The following is a 26798-nucleotide window of genomic DNA, read 5'->3' as shown; positions in this document are numbered from 1 at the left end:
TGTTTTATTTTTTAGCTTCTACATATAAGTGAAATCACATGGTATTTGTGTTTCTCTCTCTCTCTCTTTCTTTTTTTTTTAAATAGGTTCCATGCCCAGTGTGGAACCCATCATGGGGCTTGAACTCAGGACCCTGAGATTGAGACCTGCACAGAAATCAAGAGTCAGACACTTAACTGACTTTGCTACCCAGGCACCACTGTCTTTCTCTGTTGTATTTCACTTAGCATAATACACTCTAGGTCCATCCATGTTGTTGCAAATGGCAAGATCTCATTCTTTTCTTATGGCTAATATTCCATGTAATATACCACATCTGGGGCGCCTGGGTGGCTCAGTCAGTTAAGCCTCTGCCTTAGGCTCAGGTCATAATCCCAGGGTCCTGGGTTGAGCCCTGAGTCGGGCTTCCTGCTCAGCGGGAAGGCTGCTTCTCCCTCCACCTTCCCCTCTGCTCGTGCTCTCTCTTTCTCTTTCTTTCTGTCAAATAAATAAAATCTTTAAAAAAAATTAATATATCATATCTTTATCCATTCATCTGTGGATAGACACTTGGGTTGCTTCCATATCTTGGCTATTGTAAATAAAGCTGCAGTAAACATAAGTATATATATATCTTTTCAAATTAGTGTTTTCATTTTCTTTGGGTACATACCAGTAGTGGAATTACTGGATTGTATGATATTTCTTTTTCTACTTTTTTTGAGGAATTGCCATAAAGTTTTCGGCAGTGGCTGCACCAGTTTGTATTTGTACCAGTGATGCATGAGGGTTCCTTTTCTCCATATCTTCACCAACATTTCTTATTTCTTGTGTTTTTGATTCTAGCTAATCTGACAGGTGTAGAATAGTATCATAGTTTTGATTTGCATTTCCCTGATGATTAGTGATGTTGAGCATTTTTCATGTGTCTTTTGGCCATCTGTATATCTTTGAAAAAAATGTCTATTTATGTCCTCTGCCTATTTTTAATTGGATCATTTGGGTTTTTTTCATGCTAAGTTGTATAGTTCATACATTTTGGATATTAAGCTCTTACTGAAAATATCATTTGCAACTATCTCCTCCCATTCAGTAGGTTGCCTTTTTGTTTTGTTGATGCTTTCCTTCTCTGGGCAAAAGTTTTTTATTTTGGTGTAGTCCTAATAGTTTATTTTTGCTTTTGTTTCCCTTGCCTGAGGAGCTCTATCTAGAAAGATGTTGCTAAGGTCATTGTCAAAGAGATTACTACCTGTGTTTTTCTTCTAGGAGTTTTATGATTTCAGGTCTCACATGTAGATCTTTAATCTATTTGGAGTTTATTTTTGTTTGTGGTGTGAGAAAGTGGTTCAGTTTCATTCTTTTCTATGTAGGTGTCCAATTTTCCTAGCACCATTTGTAAAGAAGGTCAATTTGAATGAGTTAAGTCTCATGTAGTTTTTTTTTTTTTTTTAAGATTTTATTCATTTATTTGAGAAAGTGTGAGAGAAAAAGCATGAGAAGGGGGAGGGTCAGAGGGAGAAGCAGACTCCCCGCCGAGCAGGAAGCCCGATGTGGGACTCCATCCTGGGACTCCAGGATCATGACCTGAGCTGAACGCAGACACTTAACCGACTGAGGCACCCAGGCTCCCCAAAGTCTCATGTAGTTTAAAAAAATAATTTTATTTCTTGCAGCTATCTAACCTAATTAGAAATAGTTTCAATTGAATCCTATTTAAATGAGTTGAAATGAGAACTTACTTGAATTATTCTAGCATTTTGTGTGGTACATTATAGGTACATTTACTTAGTGACATTTACTTACAGTTGGAGGGCTTACTAAAACAGATTTCTGGGCCGTACTCCAGGAGTTTCTTATTCACTAGTCTGTGCTAGGGCCAAGAATTAGCATTTCTAACACATTGCCAGGTACTAATGCTGTTGCTTGTCTGAGACCACACTTTGAGAATACTGTCTTAGGTTAAGAGCTTTAAAAAAGAAGAAATTTACTTCTAATAGGAAATATTTATAATTTTAATTCTTTAGTAAAAGACCATAATTATTTATATTTTATAGGTTATGAATTAAAATAGGTAAAAAAACCATTTATTTTATAGAGTTTTCTAATAAATAAGCTTTTACAGTATGCTATGAACAGGTTGCATATGTACCAAGATATTTATTCCTTCTGTTCTTGGGACAGTTGGGTGAGGTTGGGTTGGAAAACCAGCTCATAACCAACTATTCTCAGGACAGAGGGATTAACCCTGTATTTAGCTTATTTGCTTTGTCCACTTCATGGTGATAGGGAAACTCTAGCTTAAAGAACTTAGGACAAATAAAGTATCTTGGTTTCTCTCAAAGTTGTTTTAGTCATTTTTTGTGAAAGAATTATGTAGTGAAAATTGAGATTGAGCTCTTTAATATATAAAGTATTGATATTTCATGCTGATAATTAACCTGTAAAGCTGAGTTCCTAAAAGGAAGCCTGCTCTTACTCTGCTGGAGAACCATCTCACTTTGCCATAGAAGTAAGCCATTGGGCTGCCAGTTGGTAGGGCACAAATTTGGGGGGATTGAAAGGGATGGTTTGAACCTTTTAAAATTTAGAAAATATGTCCTTTGATTTAATGTGTTTCTTACACTGTTGACTTTGTTAAGATTATGTAGGGGAGGAAAAACCCTTTTCCTTCTACCCTTCTAAGTTTTTGATTGGGACCCCACACAGAGAGATTAACAAGAGAAAAACAGAAGTTAATAATATATATGTTTCTTATATACACTGGAGAAACCTAGGAAAAGTGTAACTCAAAGAACTGTCTTAGAACTCTGACTTATGTCAGATCTTTAACAAAGAACAATAAATATGTAGAGAAATGAAAGGATAATGAAAAGCAGTTTTTAGATTTCCAAGAACAGCAAACTATGGGAATGTAAATACACTGGAAGAGACTAATGGAGTGAGGGTTGTCTGCAGATTTCTCTCATGCTATCTCTGGGCTATATCCTGCTTTTAAGTAGTAAAAGGGGGAGAGTAGAGAGTGCTTTTCCTGCATTTGCTGCTTAATTGCTTTTAGCTCAAAATAGTTTTTGTGTCAGAGAGCCATATTTTGGGGTGACGTATTACGGTTTCCTTCAGATAAAAGGCAGTCTCTGTGTATTTTTTCACTGGTATGAGTTTAGTAGTACTTCACTTTGCTGCCACGTAGAAATAACCGTGATATCAGTATACATAAAACTGAATCTGGTAAAGAATGTTTTATAATATAAACACTTGGCAGATACCATCATTTGCCCCAGCTGTTGTAAGTTCCCTGTATATTGCCTCCATCAGACATTTTCATACATTTAAAACTTTTTGGGTAAGATAGGATGTTGCTGTAAGAGCTAGTGTCCACATGTATCATTTCAATTTTTTCCCCTTTGAGTTACTTTATCTCTAGCTACTCTTCACAGCAGAGTTTCATATTATGCTAACACTTCATCTGTACAGAACTTAACCTGGGAATCTCATTTAACTGAAACACAATCAGTAATCAGGGCTTAAATGAAAAATAAAAAGGCTTTAGAACAAAATAAATGCCACTAAATTAATGACTAAACCTCAAATACTAGCAAATGGCCATTTTCTTGAATTATTTCAGGCCTAGTGAGTTATTTTATATACAGTTCCTGTAATCTTAATTTTAACTGGTTTGTGTCTCTTCAAAGTGTAAAAGGAAGAGAGATTGCAATAGATGGTTAAAAAAGTGATAGCTACTAGCTAGACAAAGGGGAAGAAATGATGAAGCTGCACATTGGAGCTAAAAAGCAGTTCGGATCCATTTAATAATGAGTTCAAGTGGTTTGGCATATCTTAATAGACCCTGAGATCATTGAGATGTAATAGAGTATGGTAACTAATGTTGGCAGGGCTATTCACATTATGCTCAGTATGTTCTTATAAAGGTAGTAAAGAATATATTACATTTGACAGATTATACTCATAGGGGATCAAAAGTTGGTTCCAAAATTCAAATTAACATTTATTAGCACTCACTGTTTCTTAGAGCAGTAGAAAGTTTTTGGTACTTGTATGTTTCAAACTTTGCATTGGTTTTATTTATATAAAAGGAAACATTGTAAATGAGAAAAATACTGGCTTTTTGCCTAGTACAGAAATTGGCAAACTGTGGTCCATTGGGGTCAGATTTGGCTCATCACTTAATTTTAAGTGACCCATGAGCTAAGAATGATTTTTATCTTTGTAATTGGTTGAAAAAAATCAAAAGAAGAATAATAACAAATGATGTACAGTGGCATGACATAATATTGACATGAAAATTCTATGAAATTCAAATTTCAGTGTTCATAAATTAAGTTTTATTGGAATACAGTCATACTTATTCCTTTACATATTTTTTGTGGCTGATTTTATACTACAACAGCAGAGTCAAGTAGTTTTGAGAGAACTGCATGGTTCCTCTGGCCCTTTGACAGAACAAATTTGCTGACTCTTGACCTAGTAGATTTGTTTAGGCTCTAAGGATGTATTGCTACACTTGATTAAAGTTCTGTCATGTTTTTGGATATCAGTATATCTTATGAAAGAAAATGGCTTGTGTCAGATTTTCTGATCTTCTTGTGATGACTGGCAGACTGTTTTATAGGCTTCATCATTTCTTAATACAAATAACCTATCACTGGCCTGTCTTATGGTAAGCACTTCATCATTGGTTGAATGATAGCTACAGATTTGTAGTCCTTACCTAGTAATAAACTCTGGATCATTCAGCAGAAAGTTTCTTACTTCTGTTTTTTAAAAAATTATCAAGTAGAGCTGAAAAATGCCTTGAAATATGAGAAAAGCTTGTACTATGATTAGGAGATTTAGCTATATCATACTAATCTTGAAACAGATGCTTTTCTGCCACCAATGATTTTTTTAAATTTTGGTTCTATTCTCTCTCCTTTTCCCTTTTTCCTCACCCACATTGGGTAGTTTTGTGGATAGCATTAAAGTTATAAAACTGGTTTTTGATCAGTGCTTGAGAGAGATTAATTTGTGGTTACATTATTTATGAATTTCAGTTTAAATGTAGAATTGCAAATTGTATAGTTTTTAAAATCACCTATATTGAGGTACAGTATACATACAATAAAAGTATAAAGTTTTGGAATTGTATAAACCACAGTCGAAATATAGAACATTTCCAAAAATTTTAATTCCTGTCAGTTTGCAGTTAATTCCATTTCTTCCTCCAAACTCCTGTCCAGGCATTTGCCTTAATTCTTTGCCCTTAACCATTAAAATAGTCGAGTCGTTCTGGAATCTTTTAAAAATGGAGTCATAAAATATGTACTCTTTTGTGTCTAGCTTCTTTAGCTCAGCATGTTTTTGAAATTCATTCATGTTGTTGCCTCTATCAGTAGATACAGTTAATTATTAACAGTTACAAAGTTAATTATTTAGCAATATTCCATTTTATTAATATTCCACAATTTGTTTACCCATTCATGTGTTGATGGACATTTAAGTTGTTTCCAGTTTTTGATTATTATGAATAAAGCTACCATGAATCTTCACACACAAGTCATTTTGGATATTCATATTCATATTTATTTCTCTTGGGTAAATACCTGGGATTGAAATTTCTTGGTTGTATGATTAGTTTGTGCTTAACATTTCAAGAAACTGCTAAACTGTTTTTAAAGTGATTGGGTTATTTTAAAATTCCAGCAATGTAAGAGAGTTCCATTTGTCCCAAATCCTCCATAACTCTTGGCATTGTCAGTCATTTCATTAGTGGGTTTGTAGTAATATTTTCTTTCTGTTTTACTTTGCATTTCCCTTATAACTAATGGTGTTTAATATGCTTATTGGCCATCTGTGTATATTTTGTGAAGCATCTATTCAAATCTATACAAAACTTATATTCTGGATACAAGTTCTTTGTCAGATTTATGTACTGGTAGTATTTTCTCCCAGTCTGTGGCTTGCCCTATTTACTAATAGTATCTTTTAAATGGTATAAGTATTTAATTCTGATGAATTCCAATTCATTAATTTTTTAAATGATTTAATCTCTTTTTTATAGAAATGTTTTGGTGAAAAAATTTCTTCTCTCTTTTCTTATATAGTTTAAATAGTTTTAGCTTATACATTTAAGTCTATAATTCATTCCAAGTTAGTATTTGTTTAGATTATGAAGTAAAGGTTGGGGTTATATACTTGTTCCAAGAAGCATTTGTTTAAAAGGTTAACTTTTTCCATTGACATCTTTGTTTAAAATCAATTGAGCACATATGTATGAATATTTTTTTTTAATTGAAATGTAGTTGACAGACAAGTTACTTGGTTTCAGGTGTACAACATAATGATTCAACAAGTCTATACATTATGCTATGCTTATCACAAGTGTAGGTACCATCTGTCACCATATAACACTATTGCAGTACTATTGACTATATTCCCTATGCTGTACCATTTATCCCCATAACTGGAAGCCTGTACCTCCGTCTCCCCTTCACCTGTTTTACCCTCTAGCAAGAATCAATTTTTTTTTTTTAAGATTTTATATATTTATTTGACAGAGAGAGACACAGCGAGAGAGGGAACACAAGCAGGGGGAGTGGGAGAGGGAGAAGCAGGCTTCCCGCAAAGCAGGGAGCCTGATGTGGGGCTCGATCCCAGAACCCTGGGATCATGACCTGAGCCAAAGGCAGACGCTTAACGACTGAGCCACCCAGGGGCCCCAAGAATCAGTTTTTGTTCTCTGTATTTTATGAATATGTTTCAACTTTTGCTTGTTTATTTATTCATTTGTTTTATTTTTCAGATTCCACATAGAAATGAAATCACTTGGTATTTTTCTCTGTTCAGTTTACTTAACATAATTTCATCTAGGACTATCCGTGTTGTTCCGAATAGCAAGATATCATCTTTTTTAAATGGTTGGGAAATACTCCGTTTGTGGGAGAGGGGGCATGTACACACCTCATCTTCTTCATTTATCGAAAGACACTTAGGTTGCTTCCATATTTTGACTATTATAAATAATGCTGCAGTTAACATAGGGGTGTGTATACTTTTTTCAATTAGTGTTTTTGTTTGCTTTGGGTAAACACCCAGTAGTGGAATACTATGAATCTACCTCTTGACTCTCTTTTCTGTTGTATTGCTCTGCATGTCTGCTGTTAGGCCAGTACCAAAGTCTCATTATTATTGTAGTTTTATATTAAGCCTTAAAATCAGGTAATGTAAGTCCTCCAAGTTTATTATTCTTTTTTGAAGTTGTATTAGCAGTTCTAAGTCCTTTGCATTTCTGTAAAAAATTTTGAACAAGAGCTCTTTATTTTCTGTGGTGATGGTTTGAAAGGATTTTTCTAGTAAGTCACATTTTCTCATATATTTTTCTTCATCAGTTTTGTCTGCTTGTCCCTATCGGAAATATGAAATAGATTTCTGATTTGTTAAATCTATCTGACTGATATTTTGGGGATGTACTTTTATATATATGTAATGAAATTTCTTTAGACTATATGTTTTCATTCCAGATTAGTCCTCTGCAGCATGGAATAGTTTCTTTATATCATAGTTCTCTTGTTTTCTGATGAAGCCTGGCAGCAGTGACATTAATGATTCAATATTGTGATCTTAATGGATGCTTTGTATATAGTACTAGAGGATACAGAACTGAAAAAGTAGATGTATTTTCTCTTTTAATTTCAGAAGTAAAGAATTGAACTTTTGCTTGCATATGGATCTCTTCACTTTTACTAAATAGAAACTCAGAACAAAATGTCATCATAGTTTGGGGACAAAATATATTTTGTTTTTCAACTCTTGTTATTTTCTCTTGTAGGTGTTTTTAATTCAGTCTTTTTATTAATCTTTTACTTCTTTGGAGGTTACCTTCAGTTTGTCAAACTTCTCTAATAAAAATCATTTATCATAGGATACAGTTTTATTGTACATGGAAAAGGTGTTTTAGGACAGAGAGTCTACAACTAAATTAATATAACGAAGTATAAATTATAACTTGCTATATAGACTTAATGGAGAAAAATGTGACAATCAGTATGTTGATATTAAAGGTCTTCAAGATGTATTTTTAATTTGACATTTACAAAAGTGTTCAGAATATAGTTTGTCAGATAAGATATTTGTTCTAGCTATTCAGTGATAGCCACAGGGGATGGAAAAATAAAGTCTTTTTCAAGATAGGGGTCAGTAAAATAAGACCTATGAAGGGGCACCTGGATGGCTCAGTCGGTTAAGCGCCCGACTCTTGATCTCAGCTCAGGTCTTGATCTCAGGGTCGTGAGTTCGAGCCCTGAGTTGGGCTCCATGCTGGGCATGGAGCCTACTTTAAAAAAAAACAAACAAAAGCTGTGAGTCAATTCTGAGCCATTGCTTAATTTTGTATAGCCTATAAACTAAGAATAGTTTTTATGTTTTTGAAGTATTGAAAGAAAAATAAAGAATAATTTTTGTGATGTGTAAATAATATGAAATTCTTATTTCAGTGTCCACAAATAAAGTTTATTGGTACATTGACACTACTCTGAAATAAATTTAATAGATATTGCAATTTTTCCTATACACATAAAAACATTATAATGCCCAACTCTGAAATAAAGGAGAAATAAAAGGAGAATAATTTAAAATATACATCTTAATATGTAAATTCTTAGATTGACTGCATTAGATACTTGAACCAGCTTACAATGAATAATTTTGGAACATTTGGTGAATATTAGAAATGCAAGACTAGTTTGTCTTTAATGTATAATGGAATTAGTTTCTATGCTCAAATAATAATTACAGGTTTTTCACCTGCAAAAGGAGGAGAGTTATAAAGATCTTTGAAAGTTTAAAATAAATTCTAAGACTATCAGTATAATCAATAGGACTGGAAGAGGGAGGGCAAAAATAACTTTGTCCATTGCTCAGAGACTTGATACATACATTGAATCCTTTATTTCTTTCTATAGCAGTTCATAAAATCATAAACATAGACACTGGACAGAAATATGACAATTCCCATTTATGAGAAAAACACACAGCAGAAAGAAATCAGATGGTCAAAGGTTTTTTAATTAAAAGTGCATTTAAAACAATATGTATCACAAAATAAAATAACAGATGTAAAAGCCAACGAGTGTAATTGATAAATATGAATAGGATAAACTTCCCATCAGAAGGGAAGTATCTTCACATTAGATCACAATATAAATTTCCTAAGTCTTGGATCTGTGAATGTTGAAAATAAGGTTTAATTCAGACTAGAAATCATTAAACCTCAGTCTATATGTTTGTGTTTCTCAGTCTGTCACACATACACACACAACTTCCTAATGATCAGGATTCAGTCCACAATGAAGTTTAAGTAATTATAAATATCTTTATAGATTGGAAAATCCCTCTGCTAACTCTAAGACAAAATAAATACATTAGTTGTGTGAGACTTCAAATGAGATTAGATCTTCGTCCATGACAGATTAAATGCAAAAATTACAGTGAGTATAGCAGCCCTAAATAACATAACTAGCAACTTAGAACACATATACAAACATGTATAAAGAATATGACCTCTTTGAAAATGTCCATTGACTGTCATAAAATATACAGAATCTAAATCATATGTAACATTTCAAATTACAGAGAATTAAAAAAATTATCACAAAACAGTAAGAGTAGACATTTATAACAAAATTAGAAAACAGGAAAAACCTATCACATGGAAATTTAAAAGCTATTTTGGCAACTGTAAGGTAAAAGTGGAAATGAAGTCACTTTGGTGAAACTTCTATATATTAGAACCTATAGGACACAGCTAAAAGTGCTCAAAATAAAATTCCTTGTTTTGGGGTGTTTGGGTGGCTCAGTTGGTTAAGCGTCTGCCTTCGGCTCAAGTCATGATCCCGAAGTCCCTGAATCAAGTCCCGTGTTGGGCTCCCTGCTTAGCAGGGAGTCTGCTTCTCCCTCTGACCCTCCCCTCTCTTGTACTTTCTCTCTCTCAAATAAATAAATAAAATCTTTTAAAAAAATTTCTTGTTTTAAATAGTTTAAGTGATGAGGAAGGTATGAAAATAAACACCCAACTGAGTAAGTTAGAAAAAGAAGAAAATAAACTTAAATAAAGTAGAAGAAAATAAGGTATAAATGTGAGAAAAGAATGAATTATTAAAAACAGAATTACTCAGTTATTGAGCTTCTTAAAACAAAAGATGCAAGTACAACTAGGAGAAACTGCAAGTTTGTAGAATAGGATATGAAAGTGAGGAAATAATTTCAGGCACACTGTTAGAAAAAATATAAGAGTAAACTACCTTGCTCATATTTATTGCAAATAAACTTGGGATCTTGGATGAAAGAGATTATTTTCTAGGAAATGTAAATGACTTGAACTGATTCTAGAAGAGACCAAAAAATCTACTCAGGACAACTACAATGGGAAAAATAAGGAAAGTTGTCAAACAGAGAGTAATAAACCTAAGTGGAAATGTGGGGGATCTAAAAGAATTGTAAAATACTGCCGAAGAAACAAAGAAAATTTGAATAAAGACCTAACATAAGCCTAAAGGGAAAGACTAAGCATCAGAAGAATTCACTTTTCCTTTAATTAATGTATAAATTTGACATGATTGTAAAGAAAATACTATCAGGATACATTTTGTTTGGTTTTGGAAATAAGATGGTGCTAAACTAAAGAATTTAGTTGCAAGATATGTAGGCAAATTCTGAAGAAAAAGATTAATGAAAGAGCACTCATTCCTACAAGATGTCACAACATGTTATGATGAATCAGTAATTAAAACTTTGGTGCAAGTAAAGAACGGATAATGTCTACAATCATTTCAAATTCTTTTTTTTAAGATTTTATTTATTTGACAGAAAGGTAGAGAGAGAGAGAGCACAAGTAGGTAGAGCGGCAGGCAGAGGGAGAGGGAGAAGCAGACTTTCCGCTGAGCAGGGAGCCCAATGTGGGGCTGGAGCCCATCGTGGGGCTCGATCCCAGGACCCTGGGATCATGACCCGAGCCGAAGGCAGCTGCTTATCCGACTGAGCCACCTAGGCACCCCTCATTTCAAATTCTTGTAAGAAGTTAGTATATATCCTATACACTGCATTTCTAATAAACAAGAAAAAATTATTCAGTAAATGGGGCAACTAGGTAATGGTCTGGAAAAATAGAAATTTATAACTCTGCTGTTTTATTATTTTTAAAATATTTTTTTGAGAGTGAGCACACACAAGCAGGTGGAAGGGCAGAGGGAGAGGAAGAAGCAGACTCCCCGCTGATCAGGGAGCCAGATGTGGGGCCCAATTCCAGGACCCCGAGATCATGACCTGGGCTGAAGGCAGACACTTAATGGGCTGAGCCACCCAGGCACGCCTCTGCTGTCATATTTTAAAATAAATTCCAGATGGAATGACTATCTCAATGGGGAAAAAAATGGAACTTGTTAAGTATTAGAAGAAAATACAGGATAGAAGTTTTAAAAATCTTATAGAAAAAAGGAAAGCAGAGGGAGATAATGCAGGGAGGCAGCTGGTAGAGAGTGGAGAGCTGCAGTTTGAAACAGATTAGACAAATGGCCTTAGTGAGAGCTGTCATTTGAGTCAATACCTGAAGAAAGTGAGGGAATATGCCATGCATGTTTGAGAGAAGAGCAATTGTAGGTTCGGGGACTATCAGTTACATTGGTCCCTGAGGTAGGAATAGGTTTGGAATTTCCTAGGTTTGCCACGCCAGTGTAGCTGGAGGAAGAGGGAGCAAGGGTGGAGTGTGAAGGAGGCATACATTTTGTAATCACTTTGTCTTTTTCATGAAGTTGAGTAGGAAGCCTTTAAAAGATTTTGAACCAAAATGATGATTTGACTTGTTTAAAAATGGACTATAAGGGTCAAGTATGGAAGCAGGGTATCAGTATGGAGCCTATTATAATAATACAGACATGAGATAATGGTAGCTTGAATGAGAGGGGCAGCAGTGAGCTATTGAGAAGTGGTTAGGTTCTGTTACATTTTGAAGGTTGAGCTGAAAGAGTTGCTGTTAAAGTTAATTAATAAAAGGGATGGGTTAGTTAATAAAATGAGGAAGATGTTTGGTGGAGAATTCGGAAACTCATTTTAGCACAGATTAAGATACCTTTTAGATTAAAATTGGAGCTGTCAGATAGGTATGAACCAATAAGAGAGAGGTCTGGTATGTGAGATAAACATTTGATCATCATCAGTGCATAAGTTTAAAGTCACAAGACTAAATGAGATCCCCAGAGAAGTCTACATAGATAAAAAGATGAAGCATGAGGATACGTGTACTGGAGGATACTTGAATGTGGAAGTGGAGGCAGGAGAAGGAAGAAACAGTCTGTACTATGATGGAGCTGCTAGTGAGGTATGAGAAGAATCATCTCTGTTGAGGAGGGAGCTATCCTCTAAGTCAGCTATTGCTGAAATTTAAGTAAGATAAGAATTCAGAGTTGACTATTAGATTTAGCAACCTGAAGGTGAGGGTTAACCTTGATAGAGCATTTCCAGTGTTGAAGTTGAAAGCTTGGTTCCATTGGGTTAAAGCAAATGGGAGGAGAAGAATTGAAGCCAGTGAGTATGGACAACTTTTTTGCAACAGTTCTGCTATCAGAAAGGAAAGAAATAGGGTGGTAGCTAAAATGGAATGAGGATTTTAAGAGATACTTTGTTTTGTTTGTGTTTTACTTGAAGAAAACATGTGGAAAGACTTATGGGAAAGATCTAGGAGAATGGAAAAATTAGTAATGGAGAGAGAAGGAGAATTGAGGAAGCAATCCTGGATTAGGCAAGCAAAAATGAGATCTAATGCACAAGTAGATGCATTAGTCAGGTATAGGAGCTTTGATCCTTCCTCAGAGTGACAAGGGAGGTGGCAGAGTATATCAGAATATGTATTCTGGTAAATGGAAAGTGTGGTGGTGGGAGCCTTTGGAAATTATCTTCTTCTTTTTATATTTTTGCTAAACCAGAGAGCAAAATCATCTTCTGAGAGTGATAATGAGGAAGGAAATGGGGGAAATTGGAGAAGAATGAAGAAATTGTGTACCTGTCTTTGCCCAAACAGAAGAGTCTGTATACAAGGCAAATTTACCATGAAGCTAGGCAGTGTTAAGGGCGCCACTTGAAGATAGTGATGTTGAATTTAAAATTAAATGTATTAAAATGCATGTGATTTTTGACCAAGCACTTCATATTCTATGTTTAATGATACTCTTACATATGTGGAAGAAAGAGGACACACATAGAAGGATATTTTATTGCAGCATTGTTTAACAGTGAAAGATTAAAAAGTAAATGTTTCTCAGTAAACTGATTAAATAATTCATGATACATCCATATGTTTGAATTCTGTACACCCATTGGGAAAAAATGAGGTAGCCCTAATATGTACTAATATGAAATGATTGTCAAGATACTTTGGAGGGGGGGAAGGTGTAAATCAGTATGTATGATTTCATCTCATGTGTTTAATTAAATAAAGGAATACGAATACATAGATGCTTGTTTATGCACAGGGTAATGCTAGTAGGATGCATAAGCTGAAATTATGGGTTGCCTCCAGGGAGGGTGATTGGGTGCTTATTTGGCAAGATTTGGAAGGAAGACTTGTTTTTCTCTCTGCACTTTTTGAACCATTGCCTATATACGTATTTTTTTAGAAAAAGTTTCTTTTTTAAAGGTTTTATTTATTTATTTGAGAGAGAGCACATGAGAGGGAAGAGGGTCAGAGGGAGAAGCAGACTCCCTGCTGAGCAGGGAGCCCGCTGCGGGACTTGATCCCGGGACTCCAGGATCATGACCTGAGCTGAAGGCAGTCGCTTAACCAACTGAGCCACCCAGGTGCCCTAGAAAAAAGTTTAAGAAAAGATTCAGGCCATGTGGTGGTGGATCTTCAGTAATAGTTGGAGTACGGATTTTACATCGTGGTAAATGAGCAGAATTATGTGAACAGAGCTGTGTTTTTGCAAATTTACCTTTTTATCAGTCCTTCAAATAGATTAGAAAAGAGGAAAGTCAGGAGTAGCAGACTTGGTAAAGAAGCTGTTGCAATAGCCCAGGTTAGTGTTAATGCATGCCTAATTCATATTTCTGTGAATTTCTCAAATGTTGTGTTCTGGCTTTTCAACATCTTATTTTCCATCCATCAGCTAGGTCATCGTTTGGCAGATAACAGGCATACTGGATATTTGATGGCTGAGACTATTCATGCATCATCCATTTTCTTCCAGTAGGCCTCAGTAATCAGTGACTCTTGAATTTCTGTAGCGTATTCTGTTCTTATCATTTGGCATCTGCTTATATTGTATTATAATCTTTCCCAGTAATTATAAACCCTGTGAGACTATCTTACTCTTTTTATCTGCCTATGTTTAACTTGTTGTGTAGGATGATTTATTATATTATTACTATCATATATGAAATATAGTATGTCTAGTTATTCTGTGTTATTGTTTACTTTGCCTTTGTATATGTTCTTTGAAGACCATTCCTTTTATTCTCTTTAAAATGGGAATGGCTTTTTTTTTTTAAAGATTTATTTATCTGAGGTGGGGAAGGGGCAGAGGGAGAAGGAGAGAATCCTCAAGTAGACTCCTTGCTGAGCACAGAGCCTGACACAGGGCTGGATCCCAGGATCCTGAGATCATGACCTGAGTTGAAATCAAGAGTCAGACGCTTTTTTTTTTTTTTAAGATTTTATTTATTTATTTCACAGAGAGTGAGAGCAGGAACAGAAGCAGGGGGAGTGGGAGAGGGAGAAGCAGGCTTCCTGGGAGCCCAATGCGGAGCCTCGACATGGGGCTCGATCCCAGGAGCCTGGGATCATGACCTGAGCCGAAGGCAGACACTTAACGACTGAGCGACCCAGGCACCCCAAGAGTCAGATGCTTAACTGACTGAGTCAACCAGGTGCCCCAAAATGGGAGTTTTGCTTAGTGATTGAGAGCATAGACTCTGGAACCAGATTGCTTGAATTTGAATTATCTAGTGAAGTTTGGGCAAATTACTTAACATCATTATAACTTAGTTTCCTTATCTATACAATGGAGATTTGAAGAGTAAATATATTTTATGTGAGTGCTTAACACAATGCTTTATACGTAGTAAGTATTATATATGTTATGGAAGGTTTAGCTATTATTATTGATTGATTCTGGAGAAAGTCAGTTGAATAACATCAATTCATATTTACTTTACCTGTGTTTGATCTGCCTGTTTCTTTTTATTAAAATGTCCAATTTCATTGTTTCCTTGAAATTATAGCAGCCTCTATCTCTTGAGGCACACTATCTTGGTGATGAATTAGACCTCTAACAACTGTGTTCCTTTTACAAGTTCTTTTTATAAGTAGGATTCTAGTGTTAAGGGACATGAATCCACTTTGCTAATACTTGTTTTGTAATTGCAAAACCAGTATGACACAGTGGGAGCACTGATTCCCTTATTGGGTTATTGCCATCTTTGCATTGCCTCGGGCCACACTGTACTAGAGGGATAAGTTAATCACCTGTCCTGTGTGGTCTGTTGCCTTGACGCTTAATCACTTGACCGATGGCCCTTTTGACAAAGACTATAGCCAGTTTCCTACAGCTGAATTAACTTTTTAACAACTGTTTAAATAAATCACTTTTTTTGCCTTTTTATTTATTTTTTTTATTATGTTCACTTTTTAAAAACAGTTGAAACATTTCAAGTGTGAGAGAAAAATGCAGTTTATTTCCATGTTTTAAAATGAGACCCCATTAAATTATTTTTCAAAGCAAATGTTTGTATATTTTGAAATTTTAAAAAATTATTTGAAACTGAACTTATCATTGAAATAAACTGTCATAAATCACTTGCTTTAAGAATTATTGGTGGGGGGCACTTGGGTGGCTCAGTTGTTAAGTGTCTGCCTTCCGCTCGGGTCGTGATCCCAGGGTCCTGGGATCGAGTCCCACGTTGAGGCTCCGTATTGGGCTTCCTGCTCGGCAGGAAGCCTGCTTCTCCCTCTTCCACTGCCTCTGCTTGTGTTCTTGCTTTCACTATCTCTCTCTCTCTCAAATAAATAAATAAAATCTTAGAAAAAAAAAAAGAATTACTGGTGGGTTCCTGGGTAGCTGAGGTGGTTAAGTGTCTGCCTTTGGCTCAGGTTGTGATCTCCGGGTCCTGGGATCGAGTCCCACGTTGAGGCTCCCTGCACGGCAGGGAGTCTGCTTCTCCCTTCACCCCTTCCCTCTGCTCGTGATCTCTCTCTCAAATAAATAAATAAAATTTGAAAAAAAGAAGAATTACTGGTGATAGTGGATAGCAGAAATGAATTTTCTATAACAAAACATATTACAAATTTTTTTAAACTTAATTGCACAAGCAGGTATGTTTGAATTTACTTTTCATTTTGCTTCTGTTTCAGCTTAACTAGTCGCTGTTGAATTATTTTTGTTTGTGTTATCAGATTCCATAATTAAAGCAGCTAAAATATTGTATTGTGAAATAAGAGGCCATCCATTTTGGGAGTAGCTCTGAAAAACTCTCTATACCTAAAAACTACACTGTTAATTTGAGTTAAATCCTGAGTCTTAGTGATGTGTGGAAGTACTTGGATTTTTTTTTTTAAATGCAGCTGTTTATCTCCCTTTTTACCAAAATTTACTAGAAATATTATACTTAAACTTTTTGGCTAGTATTTTTATTAGGATTTTACAGTTTTTAAATTATAAAAAAGGTAAATATCCCAAAATATTAAAAAAGAATACTGTATAGATCCTTGATACCCCAATATTTAAGAAGAAAACATAACCGGAACATAATAAAAAATAATGAAGTCAAAAGAAAAAGTTAAGTTTTTAAAAAGTTTTATTTATTTGAGAGAGATAGGGAATGAATGGGAGAGGGAGAGAGAGAGAGTCTCAGGGAGACTTCCCACTGAGTGCAGAGCCTGATGGCGGGGCTTGATCTCATGACTCTGAGATCATGACCAAGAGTCAGATGCTTTAACCAACTGCACCACCCAGGTGCCCCTAAAAAGTTAATTTTTAGTATGAGTTAAGAATGAGCTAATGCAGCTAAATAATAACCTTTGTTGAAAAAAGGGAGCTATCTTGAATAACAGGGTAGCAACAGAAGAAATAATAAACTTATTTACATCATCAAATCAATTCTTTTGACAGTATTTATATGGTAATTTTCTCCATGCATTGTCTTGGGCTGTTGTTTTAATAAGCTAGTGTTTAAACTTCTTTTTCCTTAAAACCTGAGAGGTTGGAAATGGCCTGTTAACTTTTACTTGTACAACACCAGAACGCTGTCGATTTATTAGCCATGTATGTTTGCAGGTGGAGTAAAAGTATTTAGGGATAATTTAACTAGTTCTTCCTTGAAGTCTCAGCCATGCCCAAACCTCCTAAGTTAAGGATAGGATTTCAGTTCTGATAACTATTCTTTGCCAGAAACAGTAATATTTCTCCTTCAGTGGCATTAGGCTATGGGTATAAATTGAATCAGGATAGATAAATAGTTGCGATCAATATAGTTATGCTGCATTAGACCATAGGGCAGATAACAGCTGAGTCAGCAGTTCAGTTATAGTTATTGTACAAATAAATTCATTGCATTGCCACATAGTCCTATTTTATTGGAGGGAGTATTTACTGATTTGTGCTATAGTCAATGACATTTAATGAAATTATTTTAAATGTTATAAAATTAAGGAAGGATTTAAAACTATAATGAAAAGTGACCATCTTAATGTGTTTTTATGCAAAATATTCTTCCTGTGTACCTGTTTCTTTTATTTTTCATCATTAGCTTAGCAAGCTTTTAAATTATTAACTAATAATTAACTGTCCTATAAAAGGGTATCACAGGTAACCCAGAAAGAAAAGTAAGCCATGTAGGTATTTATATGCAGTGAGTGGATGCTTGATATATGCAGAGTGCTAACATGTCATCTTGGCCACTTACAAGCTGACTAACTAGGGAAATTGCTTCACCTCCAATCCTCGGTTTTCTCATGTGTAAAATATGGATAAAGATAATATCTATCTCATAGGGTTGTTATGGGAATTAAATGAGTTAATATATGCAGAGATTATGCTTAGTGGTCAGTGAATGTTAGCTGTTATTGTCTAATTAATTATAGATCAGTGAGAATTCTTATGTATTCTCTAGCCTTATGGCTAAGCTTCTAGAAAAGATGCTTAACTCATTGAGAAATAATGTGTGTGATGATTCATTTCACTCTTCCATTAGGTTACTTAAATTTCTTGCTATTATGTAACAACTTTGTTGAGGTTCCAAGTTAAGTTCTATAAATGTGAATAAGGTCTCCTTTGCTTTGAAGTGTCTTATTTTGGAACTTGTATAAGAAGTCAGTAAGAGAGGGGTGAATTCCCTAAGTAGCTTTAAAAAAGGGAGATTTTTAGTTTTTCCCTTTTTGTGGCATAAGGAATCTGTATTGGGGGTTCATAAGTCAGATCATCTTTGGGAGGTTAGAAATGTGTTTGGGAAAACATAATGATAAATTAATTATTCCATTTTTATATGTATTTTATACCTTTGTCATCACCCTTTTTTATTGCTTCAGTAATTCAGTGTACTAATTTATTTATTAAAATAACACTAAGTACTGTGAAATTCTGTCATCCTCACAAAATGGTAAAAGGGAAGTAGAATTTATGAAAAGATTATTTGGTAATTTTCTTTTGACATATTTTTTAATATACCAAACCATTAAATCTTTCCTTGCTACTTTTATAATTTAACATGTTAGCCTTTACAGTTGGGGAGGTTGTAATATGGTTACTAAAGTTGAATGGAAAAACATGTCAAGTTTCGAGGAACAAAATAACTATAAGCAGAATTCTATAGCTGTGTACATTACCACTTGTAATTTGATATGTCTTGATAATGACTTTATCTGGGTACAGAGCCTAGTACAATTTTAGGGCATTTCAAGTAGATCTCTTATTATAGACAAAATGACTTTAGAAATAGAAAAAACCTCTGAAATGTTGTCACTGTAAATGTCACAGGGATAGTCAAATAGTCTTACTGACCAAATATACACTTTCTTCCATAGTATTGAATTTGACCGGGATTGTGACTATTTTGCAATTGCTGGGGTTACAAAGAAAATTAAAGTCTATGAATATGGCACAGTCATTCAGGATGCGGTGGATATTCATTACCCTGAAAATGAAATGACCTGCAATTCCAAAATCAGGTACTTAGATTATTTTTTTTGGACATGATACAATGTGTATATAACCTTTAATATCTATGATTCATATGAGTTTGTTATTTTACCATTCTGTGAGACTCCTTACTCATTCATGGTAAACACTAATTGTATACAAAGGATACTTTATAATCTGTCTTATAGATATTCGTTGCTTTTTCCCTGTGGGCGTTAGTAGTCAATGTCTTTCTGTTTGACAAATGAAAGTCTTCTCTTTGTTTCACTTAATCAAATAAAAATTGCTGTTGTAATTGGCTTCCATGGTGTGTTGAATAAAGGATTACTGTAGGCTATTAATAGTGTCTGAAAGTCAGGAATTTTTTCGCTAGTATGTGCATGTCTCCAAATTTTATAATTGTTTATAGTTTCAAGAATTCTTTTTATAAGAACATTCTGCTGCTTTTCATAGAGGACCTAATATTTAAGTTTCATATAGTAAGGGTTAAAGTTCATAATGAATGCTTTTCAAATCTGGAATACTGTTAAAAATGCAGAAAGTGGGGATTACTTCAGATCTGCCTCCCCCAGATCTCAGGGGAATCTTAGAATCTGCATTTTTAAAACAAGCTTCCTAAGCTATTCTCATTGGCACTGGCTGAAAATGGAATGATACAAGGAAATGATCTAATAATAAATTTATTTAGAACTTTGAACATTTTTCAGTTATCCTTATAATCTTTTTTACCTGAGTGAATGACATACATAGTTTGGTTCTAATGCAGACTGTTTGGAATCCTGTCCTGTTAAAGTCTGAGGCATCCAGGCACCTCTTCATAGGATTATACTTTAAATAAATCCACACAATGCACTTAGCATAATACTTGGCCATTATCAAGATTCATAGTAAATGTTACTGAAATGACCATGTGGATTAGGGGGTTTACCTTTACTGTCTTGACAAATGTAAAAATACGGCAATAGTTTATGGCGTGTTGGAGTAAATGGAAGAAGTTGTTCAGGGCTGGAAGCTATGGGTTTAGGACTGAGAGGATCATGTGTAAGAATGCCTAAAGCCAATTTGGAGCACAGCAGTTGTGAAAGTGACCTAAATTACCCAAAACCACAGCTATTAAGTGGCAGATGTGGAATTTGAGCTCAGGTCTATCTAACTTCAAAATTTAGCTCTTTTAACTGTCCATATAACTTCTCACAGAAATCCAGTAAATATATGTAAACGTGCAAACGAACTCTTACAGTCTCTGAAATTTAGCGAGAATGTAACCAGTAGAGAGTAAAAGACTTTATTGTTTTCATGTGCTTTGAAGTAATCTAGGTTAATTGCTTTCTAAGTGGCTCTTTTCCTTAATATACATTAGTTTTACTACATGATTCACATAATGTGTCTCCCCAAAAGCATACATTTTTAGATGTTGCATTCTCAGTTTTGGAGCACTTGAGAATAGCTGAAACCATAAAATGTTAAAAGCTTCATTCTAACTGTTATATTCAGTCATAAGCTTATATTAGTTAAGATTTTTTTTTAAGATTTTATTTATTTATTTGACAGAGAGAGACAGCGAGAGAAGGAACACAAGCAGGGGGGGTGGGAGAGGGAGAAGCAGGCTTCCCGCTGAGCAGGGAGCCCGATGCAGGGCTCGATCCTAGAACCCCGGGATCATGACCTGAGCCACCCAGGCGCCCCTAGTTAAGTTTTTTTTTGTATGTAAATACAAAAACCCAATTCAAATTAGTTTATTAGCTTATATGATTCAGCACATCTTGATCGAGGGGCCTACACAATTTGATTAGGTCTCTGTCATTGTGCTGTGGCATGCTTTGTGCCCTGTTGGCCTCTGTTTTCACTCATAGATATGCTCTCCTCATGTATGGAAAGATGGCCAGTGGTGGCTTTAGGCTCCTATCCATCTTCTGGCTAGTGGTCAGAGTGAATAGTGGTAAGGGTCGTTACTTGGTAGCTCAATAGAAAAACTTGGGAGTTATTTGATATATTTCTTCCTAGCTGTGTTGTGGGCGGATTGATTATGAAGCCATGTAGACCATTTCAAAAGGGTTCTAATCCTTCTGCACACATCAGAATTTTTGTATTCATTGTTTATTTTTACATAAAGTAAGGTTTAACTATATTTCTTTCTTTCAGCTGTATCAGTTGGAGTAGTTACCATAAGAATCTGTTAGCCAGCAGTGATTATGAAGGCACCGTCATCCTATGGGATGGATTTACAGGACAGAGGTCAAAGGTCTATCAGGTAAATAATGATACTAGCTTTTAAGAATCACATTTTTACTTTAATTTATAATTACAAATTTTAAGCCATTATTTAGCATTTTTATACCTATATAATAGCAAATAATGCTTTTAATTATAAATTTAAAGCCGCTAGCATTTTTTATCCTTCTGTAATAGGAAATAATGCTTTTCTGAAACATCGCTTCAGACTTGTTTTGCATTTGTAGAATGTGTCAAATGAATTTACAAAAGCAATAAAATATGTATATATAAAAAGTTTGGGAGTTGCTTCACATGTTCTCTCTCCCTCTCACCAGAGCAATAAATTGGTATCAAGTTTTTTGCTTTCTTTATTTTAAGATCTATTTTCTGTCTGAGAATACTTTGTCTTCCTTCTATATCCAGGAGCATGAGAAAAGATGTTGGAGTGTTGACTTTAATTTGATGGATCCTAAACTCTTGGCGTCGGGTTCTGATGATGCAAAAGGTACTATTTGAATCTCTTCTACTTTCCCTCACTCCCTTACCCCCAACTTAATCCTTTTACTAGCAAAGATGCAGATATTTATTAAAAATCATAGCAATCCTTTGTGATTATTATTCTAAAAATAATCTAAGTACAACAATCTTTATCTCTTTTGGAGTGTAAGAAAAATGAATATACTACATCTTCATTATAATAATGTTTTCCAGATTCATGTCATGTGGTGACATTTTTATAACCAATTCCTTTATATATAACATCAAGTAAACTTTTTTTGCTGAAATATTTAGACATATCTCTGTTTTAAATTATATTCAATTTCGGGGCGCCTGGGTGGCTCAGTCGTTAGGCGTCTGCCTTCGGCTAAGGTCATGAGGGATCGAGCCCTGCATCGGGCTCCCTGCTCAGCGGGAAGCCTGCTTCTCCCTCTCCCACACCCCTGCTTGTGTTCCCTTTCTCACTGTGTCTGTCTCTGTGAAATAAATAAATAAAATATTTGAAAAAAATTATATTCAATTTCTAATGTATACTAAGATCTTTTAATGAACTTTATCATATTTCAGAGAAAAATTCTGCATCTTTTTCTGCCAATTTAATTGACCTCTTCTATTTTTTCTTATGTATCCCTCTTTACTATTCATGTTTTTCAGTTATCCTTACTATTTTGTTTCACCTGGTTCTTCTCACCATTAGATTTATAAAGCCCTGTTAGATTTCTGTTACCTTATAGTTAACAGCCTTAATATTTTTGCCATTCTTTTCTACATGTAATCTCTAGACTAGTGATTAGATAGGCAAAGATAGCTCTAGTGTCAAAAAGTTTATTTCATGATGATATTCTGTATGTGGGAAATGAACATGACTGGAGTTTCCCCAAAAGATCAAAAAGTAGCAAGTTGTTTACCCATAGTATATATAGATTGGAATACCTTTCTTCTTGATTGTTTTAAGAAATTATCCTTGAATTTCTAAATTATTTAGACCATCATATGACAGTCGATATTTGCATGTTAAATGTTCTTTTTCATAGTTTAATGGGGATAGCTTTTATTGAGTTGAATACTTGTATTTTTGTACTGAAGATTAATATTTATTCAAAGGTGGTAACTGGTCAGAGTCTCCCTCTGGGAAATAGAAGCCATTTGAAACAATTTAAGAAGAAAGAAGTAGAAAGGGATTTCTAGAGTTATTTATTCATGTTAAATTGTATTAAAATCACATAACAAAATTAGCCATTTTAACTATTTTGAGTGTACTGTTCCGTGGCATTAAGTACATTCACATTGTTGTGCAATCTTCACTACCATCAGTCCATAGAACTTTTTTCATATCAGCAAACTGAAACTGTACCCATTAAACATAACTTCCCATTTCCCCTTTGCCAGCCCTTTGCAGTTACGTTTCTGATTTCTGCTGCTAATACTTCCTTGTTTCCAATATGTATGCTTTTCTTTCTTCTTCTTTTTTTCCTTGCTTTACTGTACTTGCAAGAATTTGCAGAATGGTGGTGTGTAGGACTGGTGACAGCAAACATCCTTGCCTTGTCCTGATTTTATTGGGAATGCTTGTAGTCTTTTTTTTTTTTTTTTAAAGAAAGTCTTTTTTTTTTTTAAAGATTTTATTTATTTATTCATGAGAGACACAGAGAGAGAGAGAGATAGAGAGGCAGAGGGAGAAGCAGGCTCCCAAGGAGCAGGGAGCCCGATGCGGGACTCGATCCCAGGACCCTGGGACCATGACCTGAGCCGAAGGCAGACGCTTAACCATCTGAGCCACCCAGGCGCCCGCTTGTAGTCTTTTGTTATTAATATGATATTATTAGATTGAGACTTTCATTGGACATGTTTTTGTCAGGTTAAGGAAATCTCTTATTCCTTGTTTGCCGAGAATATTTATCATGAATGGATGTTGAATTTTATCATGATTTTTCTGTATCTTTTGAAATGATTATACTGGTTTTTTGTTTGTTTGTTTGTTATCATGATCTGTTTTCATATCTTGAAGTGGCCTTATATTCCCAGGACAAAACCCCATCTTAGCCATGATGTATTACCTCTTTTCTGTATTGCCATGTTTGATTTGCTAATTTATTTTTTTAAGGGATTTTTGCATCTATATTCATGACGAGTATTGGCTTTTATTTTTCCGTTCTTGTAATATCTTTTTGTGGCTTTCATGTCAGGATAATGCTGGCCTCATAAAATGATTTGTCTTGTTTTAGGGGGTATAGATGGAAGTGATCGTTTAGAATTGTTGTTTTGTTTATAAATCTTTGTTAACTTGTGATTGAAGCTTTCTGAGCCTTGAGTTTTCTTTGTGTGAACGTTTTAATTAAGAATTTATTTTATTTTTTAATTGAAGTGTAGTTGACATACCATGTTATATTTGTTTCAGGTGTACAACATAGTGATTTCAGCAACTCTCTTTGTTATATTGTGCTCACCACAAGGGTAGCTCCTGTCACCATACAATGCTATTACAGTACCATTGACTGTATTCTCTATGGTGTGCCTTTTAACCAGTGACATAAGAATTTAATTTCTTTAGTAGACTTAGGACTATTCAGTTCATCTATTTCTTCTTGAGTGTGCTTTGGTAGTCTGTATCTTGCTGGAATTGGTACGTTGTGTCCTCTCATTTATCTATTATTTATGTACTAAGTCAGCATGGCATTAAATTTATCAATTTTAATTATCTTTTTCAAATATCTAACTTTTGATTATATTTTTTTGTTGTTATTTTTCTATTTGTAGTTTCATTGATGTTTGTTCGTTAGCTTTTTTCCCCCACATTAACTATTAATTTTTTTCTTTGGGTATGATTTTCTTTCTTTCTGTTTTGTTAAAGTTGAAGTTTATGTCATTGATTTGAGCCTCTTATGTTTTCTAATATAAATATTTCCTGGTATACATTTCCATTTAAGCAGCACTTCAGCTGACCCCTCAAATTTTCATATAATATATCTGTTTGTTCATTCACTTGCTTAAAATTTTCAGAAATCTTTTGGTTATTGATTATAGCTTAATTCTAGTTGGAGAACATATTTTATATTACTTTAATTCTTTCATATTTGTTATGGTTTGTTTTATGGTTCAAAGTATGATCTGCCTTGGTAAATATTCCAAGTGTTTTGAAAAGAATCTGTGTTCTCCAGTGGAGTGTTCTATAAGTGTCAGTTAGATTAAAGTTATTGATAGTATCTTTTGTTTTTCTATATCTTTGCTGTTTTTTGTTTGTTTGTCTTGTCTCCTTGTTCTACTGATTATGAAACGGGAGTGTTGAAATCTGATTTTATTTCTCCTTTCAGCCAGGAGCGGATGTTTTGACTCTTTATTTGTTTGTTTTGGTTTTTTGAAGCTGTATTGTTAAGGGTCTTAAGCATTTAGAATTGTTGTCTTCATGAATTGACCCTTTATCAATATATAATGTTATTCTTTAGCCCTATTAATATTATTTCTTCTGAATCTAGTTTGTTAGTATTCATCAAAGCAGTAATTGCTTTTTCCTCTCCTTAGAAATTCTACTTACATGAGTGTTAGACCTTTCATTTTGTCTTATAGGCCCCCCGAGTCTCTGTTCTTTTTGTGTCAGTACCTTTTCTCTTCTTTACATTAAGTAATTTCTTTTGTTGTTTTAGATCACTGGCTCTTTTATCTGCTTATTTCTATTTTGATATTGTTCAGTCCAGTGAATCTTTTATGTAAATTACTGTATTTTTTTCTAAAATTTCATTTGATTCTTATTTTATGGTTCCTGTATTCCTTCTGAGTACTTCTGTCTCTCCATTACTTTAAATGTGTTTACCTTTACCCCATGGAGCACAGTTACAATAGTTGCTTTAAAATCTGTTTTATAATCCCAACATCTAGATTTTAGGATTGGTTTTTGTTGATGGGATCTTCATTTGAAAATTCTTCATGTTTTCATGGATTTTTGTATGTTCAGTAATTGGTGAGTTGTATCTTAGGCATTTTGAATCTTTTGTAAGACTCTGGGTCCTGTTCAGATTTTCTGGAGAATGTTTTTTGTTTTGTTTTGTTTTGTTTTCAAGCAGTTGATCAGCTGTTTAGATGGTAACTGTATGTTCTATCTTGCTTTCTGTGTGAGTGATAGTTCCCTTGTCAGGGTGGTTTTCAAAGTCTTTGCTGTCCTATGTTGGTTTGTCTCATGTATACGCCAGTTGGGAGTTAATCTGGAAATTGAGTCGTCTTTTCAATTGTAGTTCAATGCACAAAGCCTTTGTGATGCTCCTTTGTGTCCATCTTACACATACAGAGCTCATAAGTGACTAAAAGACTTAGGCCTGTTCATACACAGAACATGGGATCTCCTCCTCCAGTGCTTTCTTTTCCAGGTTTCTCCCATATTCCTTGTCCCCCTTTTTTACTGAGACGCTTGTCAAGAAAGTTGGGGTTTCTCTACAGACGAGTCACTCGTTTTTATGACCACAGAGATAGAGTTTCTGTGGGAATATTAGCTTGCCATACTGCTGTAGCTCTGTGATGGAAGCCCACCCAGGGGGGAGAGTTGAGAGAGAAGAAGAAGAAAACAAAAAAAATGACCCTCAGCCCCCTGGCTTGCAGGAATTACTAGTCTTATGGTTAGAAACAGGGATTTTCCTCAGTTTTTGCTTATTGAGGTGCTGATTTTGGCTTGCCAAGGAAAAAAAGGGGGGAGAAGAGAAATAGTACTCTTACCCCTGCATTGGTTACTTCTTTAAAGTTTTGAATGTCCTTCCCATAATGACTACTTTTCGGATTCTTCAGACGTTTGCTTTTTGCTTTTGTTTTTGATATTTCCTCAGAGTAAACTCATAGTGGGAGAGATTGGCTATAGTGGGCTTACTTTATCTTGGTTGGTACTAAAAGTCCCAAATGCATTTAAGCCCATCTTAAAATTTTAGTATTATATAAATGTATTTATCACTCTTT

The 26798-nt window shown here is 34.6% G+C and overlaps 1 protein-coding gene across 5 annotated transcripts in view; it reads left to right on the top strand.

The window, feature by feature from the left end:
- Nucleotides 1-26798, top strand: part of COP1 (COP1 E3 ubiquitin ligase) — a 244434-nt gene that overhangs the window by 121991 nt on the left and 95645 nt on the right. For all 5 annotated transcript variants that reach the window (XR_003209552.2, XR_003209550.2, XR_003209551.2 and 2 more), the window contains 3 exons: nucleotides 19037-19180; nucleotides 21294-21402; nucleotides 21789-21870. Coding sequence is in view for 1 of the 5 variants with exons in the window: in XM_025877828.2 (XP_025733613.1) it covers nucleotides 19037-19180; nucleotides 21294-21402; nucleotides 21789-21870 (335 nt within the window). In the remaining 4 variants the exon portion in view is untranslated. The remainder of the gene's footprint in view (nucleotides 1-19036; nucleotides 19181-21293; nucleotides 21403-21788; nucleotides 21871-26798) is intronic.

The sequence above is a fragment of the Callorhinus ursinus genome, unplaced genomic scaffold, assembly GCF_003265705.2.
Source record: "Callorhinus ursinus isolate GAN/ISIS: 27379988/994484 unplaced genomic scaffold, GSC_fseal_2.0 scaffold13, whole genome shotgun sequence".
In the NCBI taxonomy this organism is placed as follows: domain Eukaryota; kingdom Metazoa; phylum Chordata; class Mammalia; order Carnivora; family Otariidae; genus Callorhinus; species Callorhinus ursinus.
Note: the sequence above shows the minus strand (reverse complement) of the source record. Positions and strands in the feature narration are given on the sequence as shown.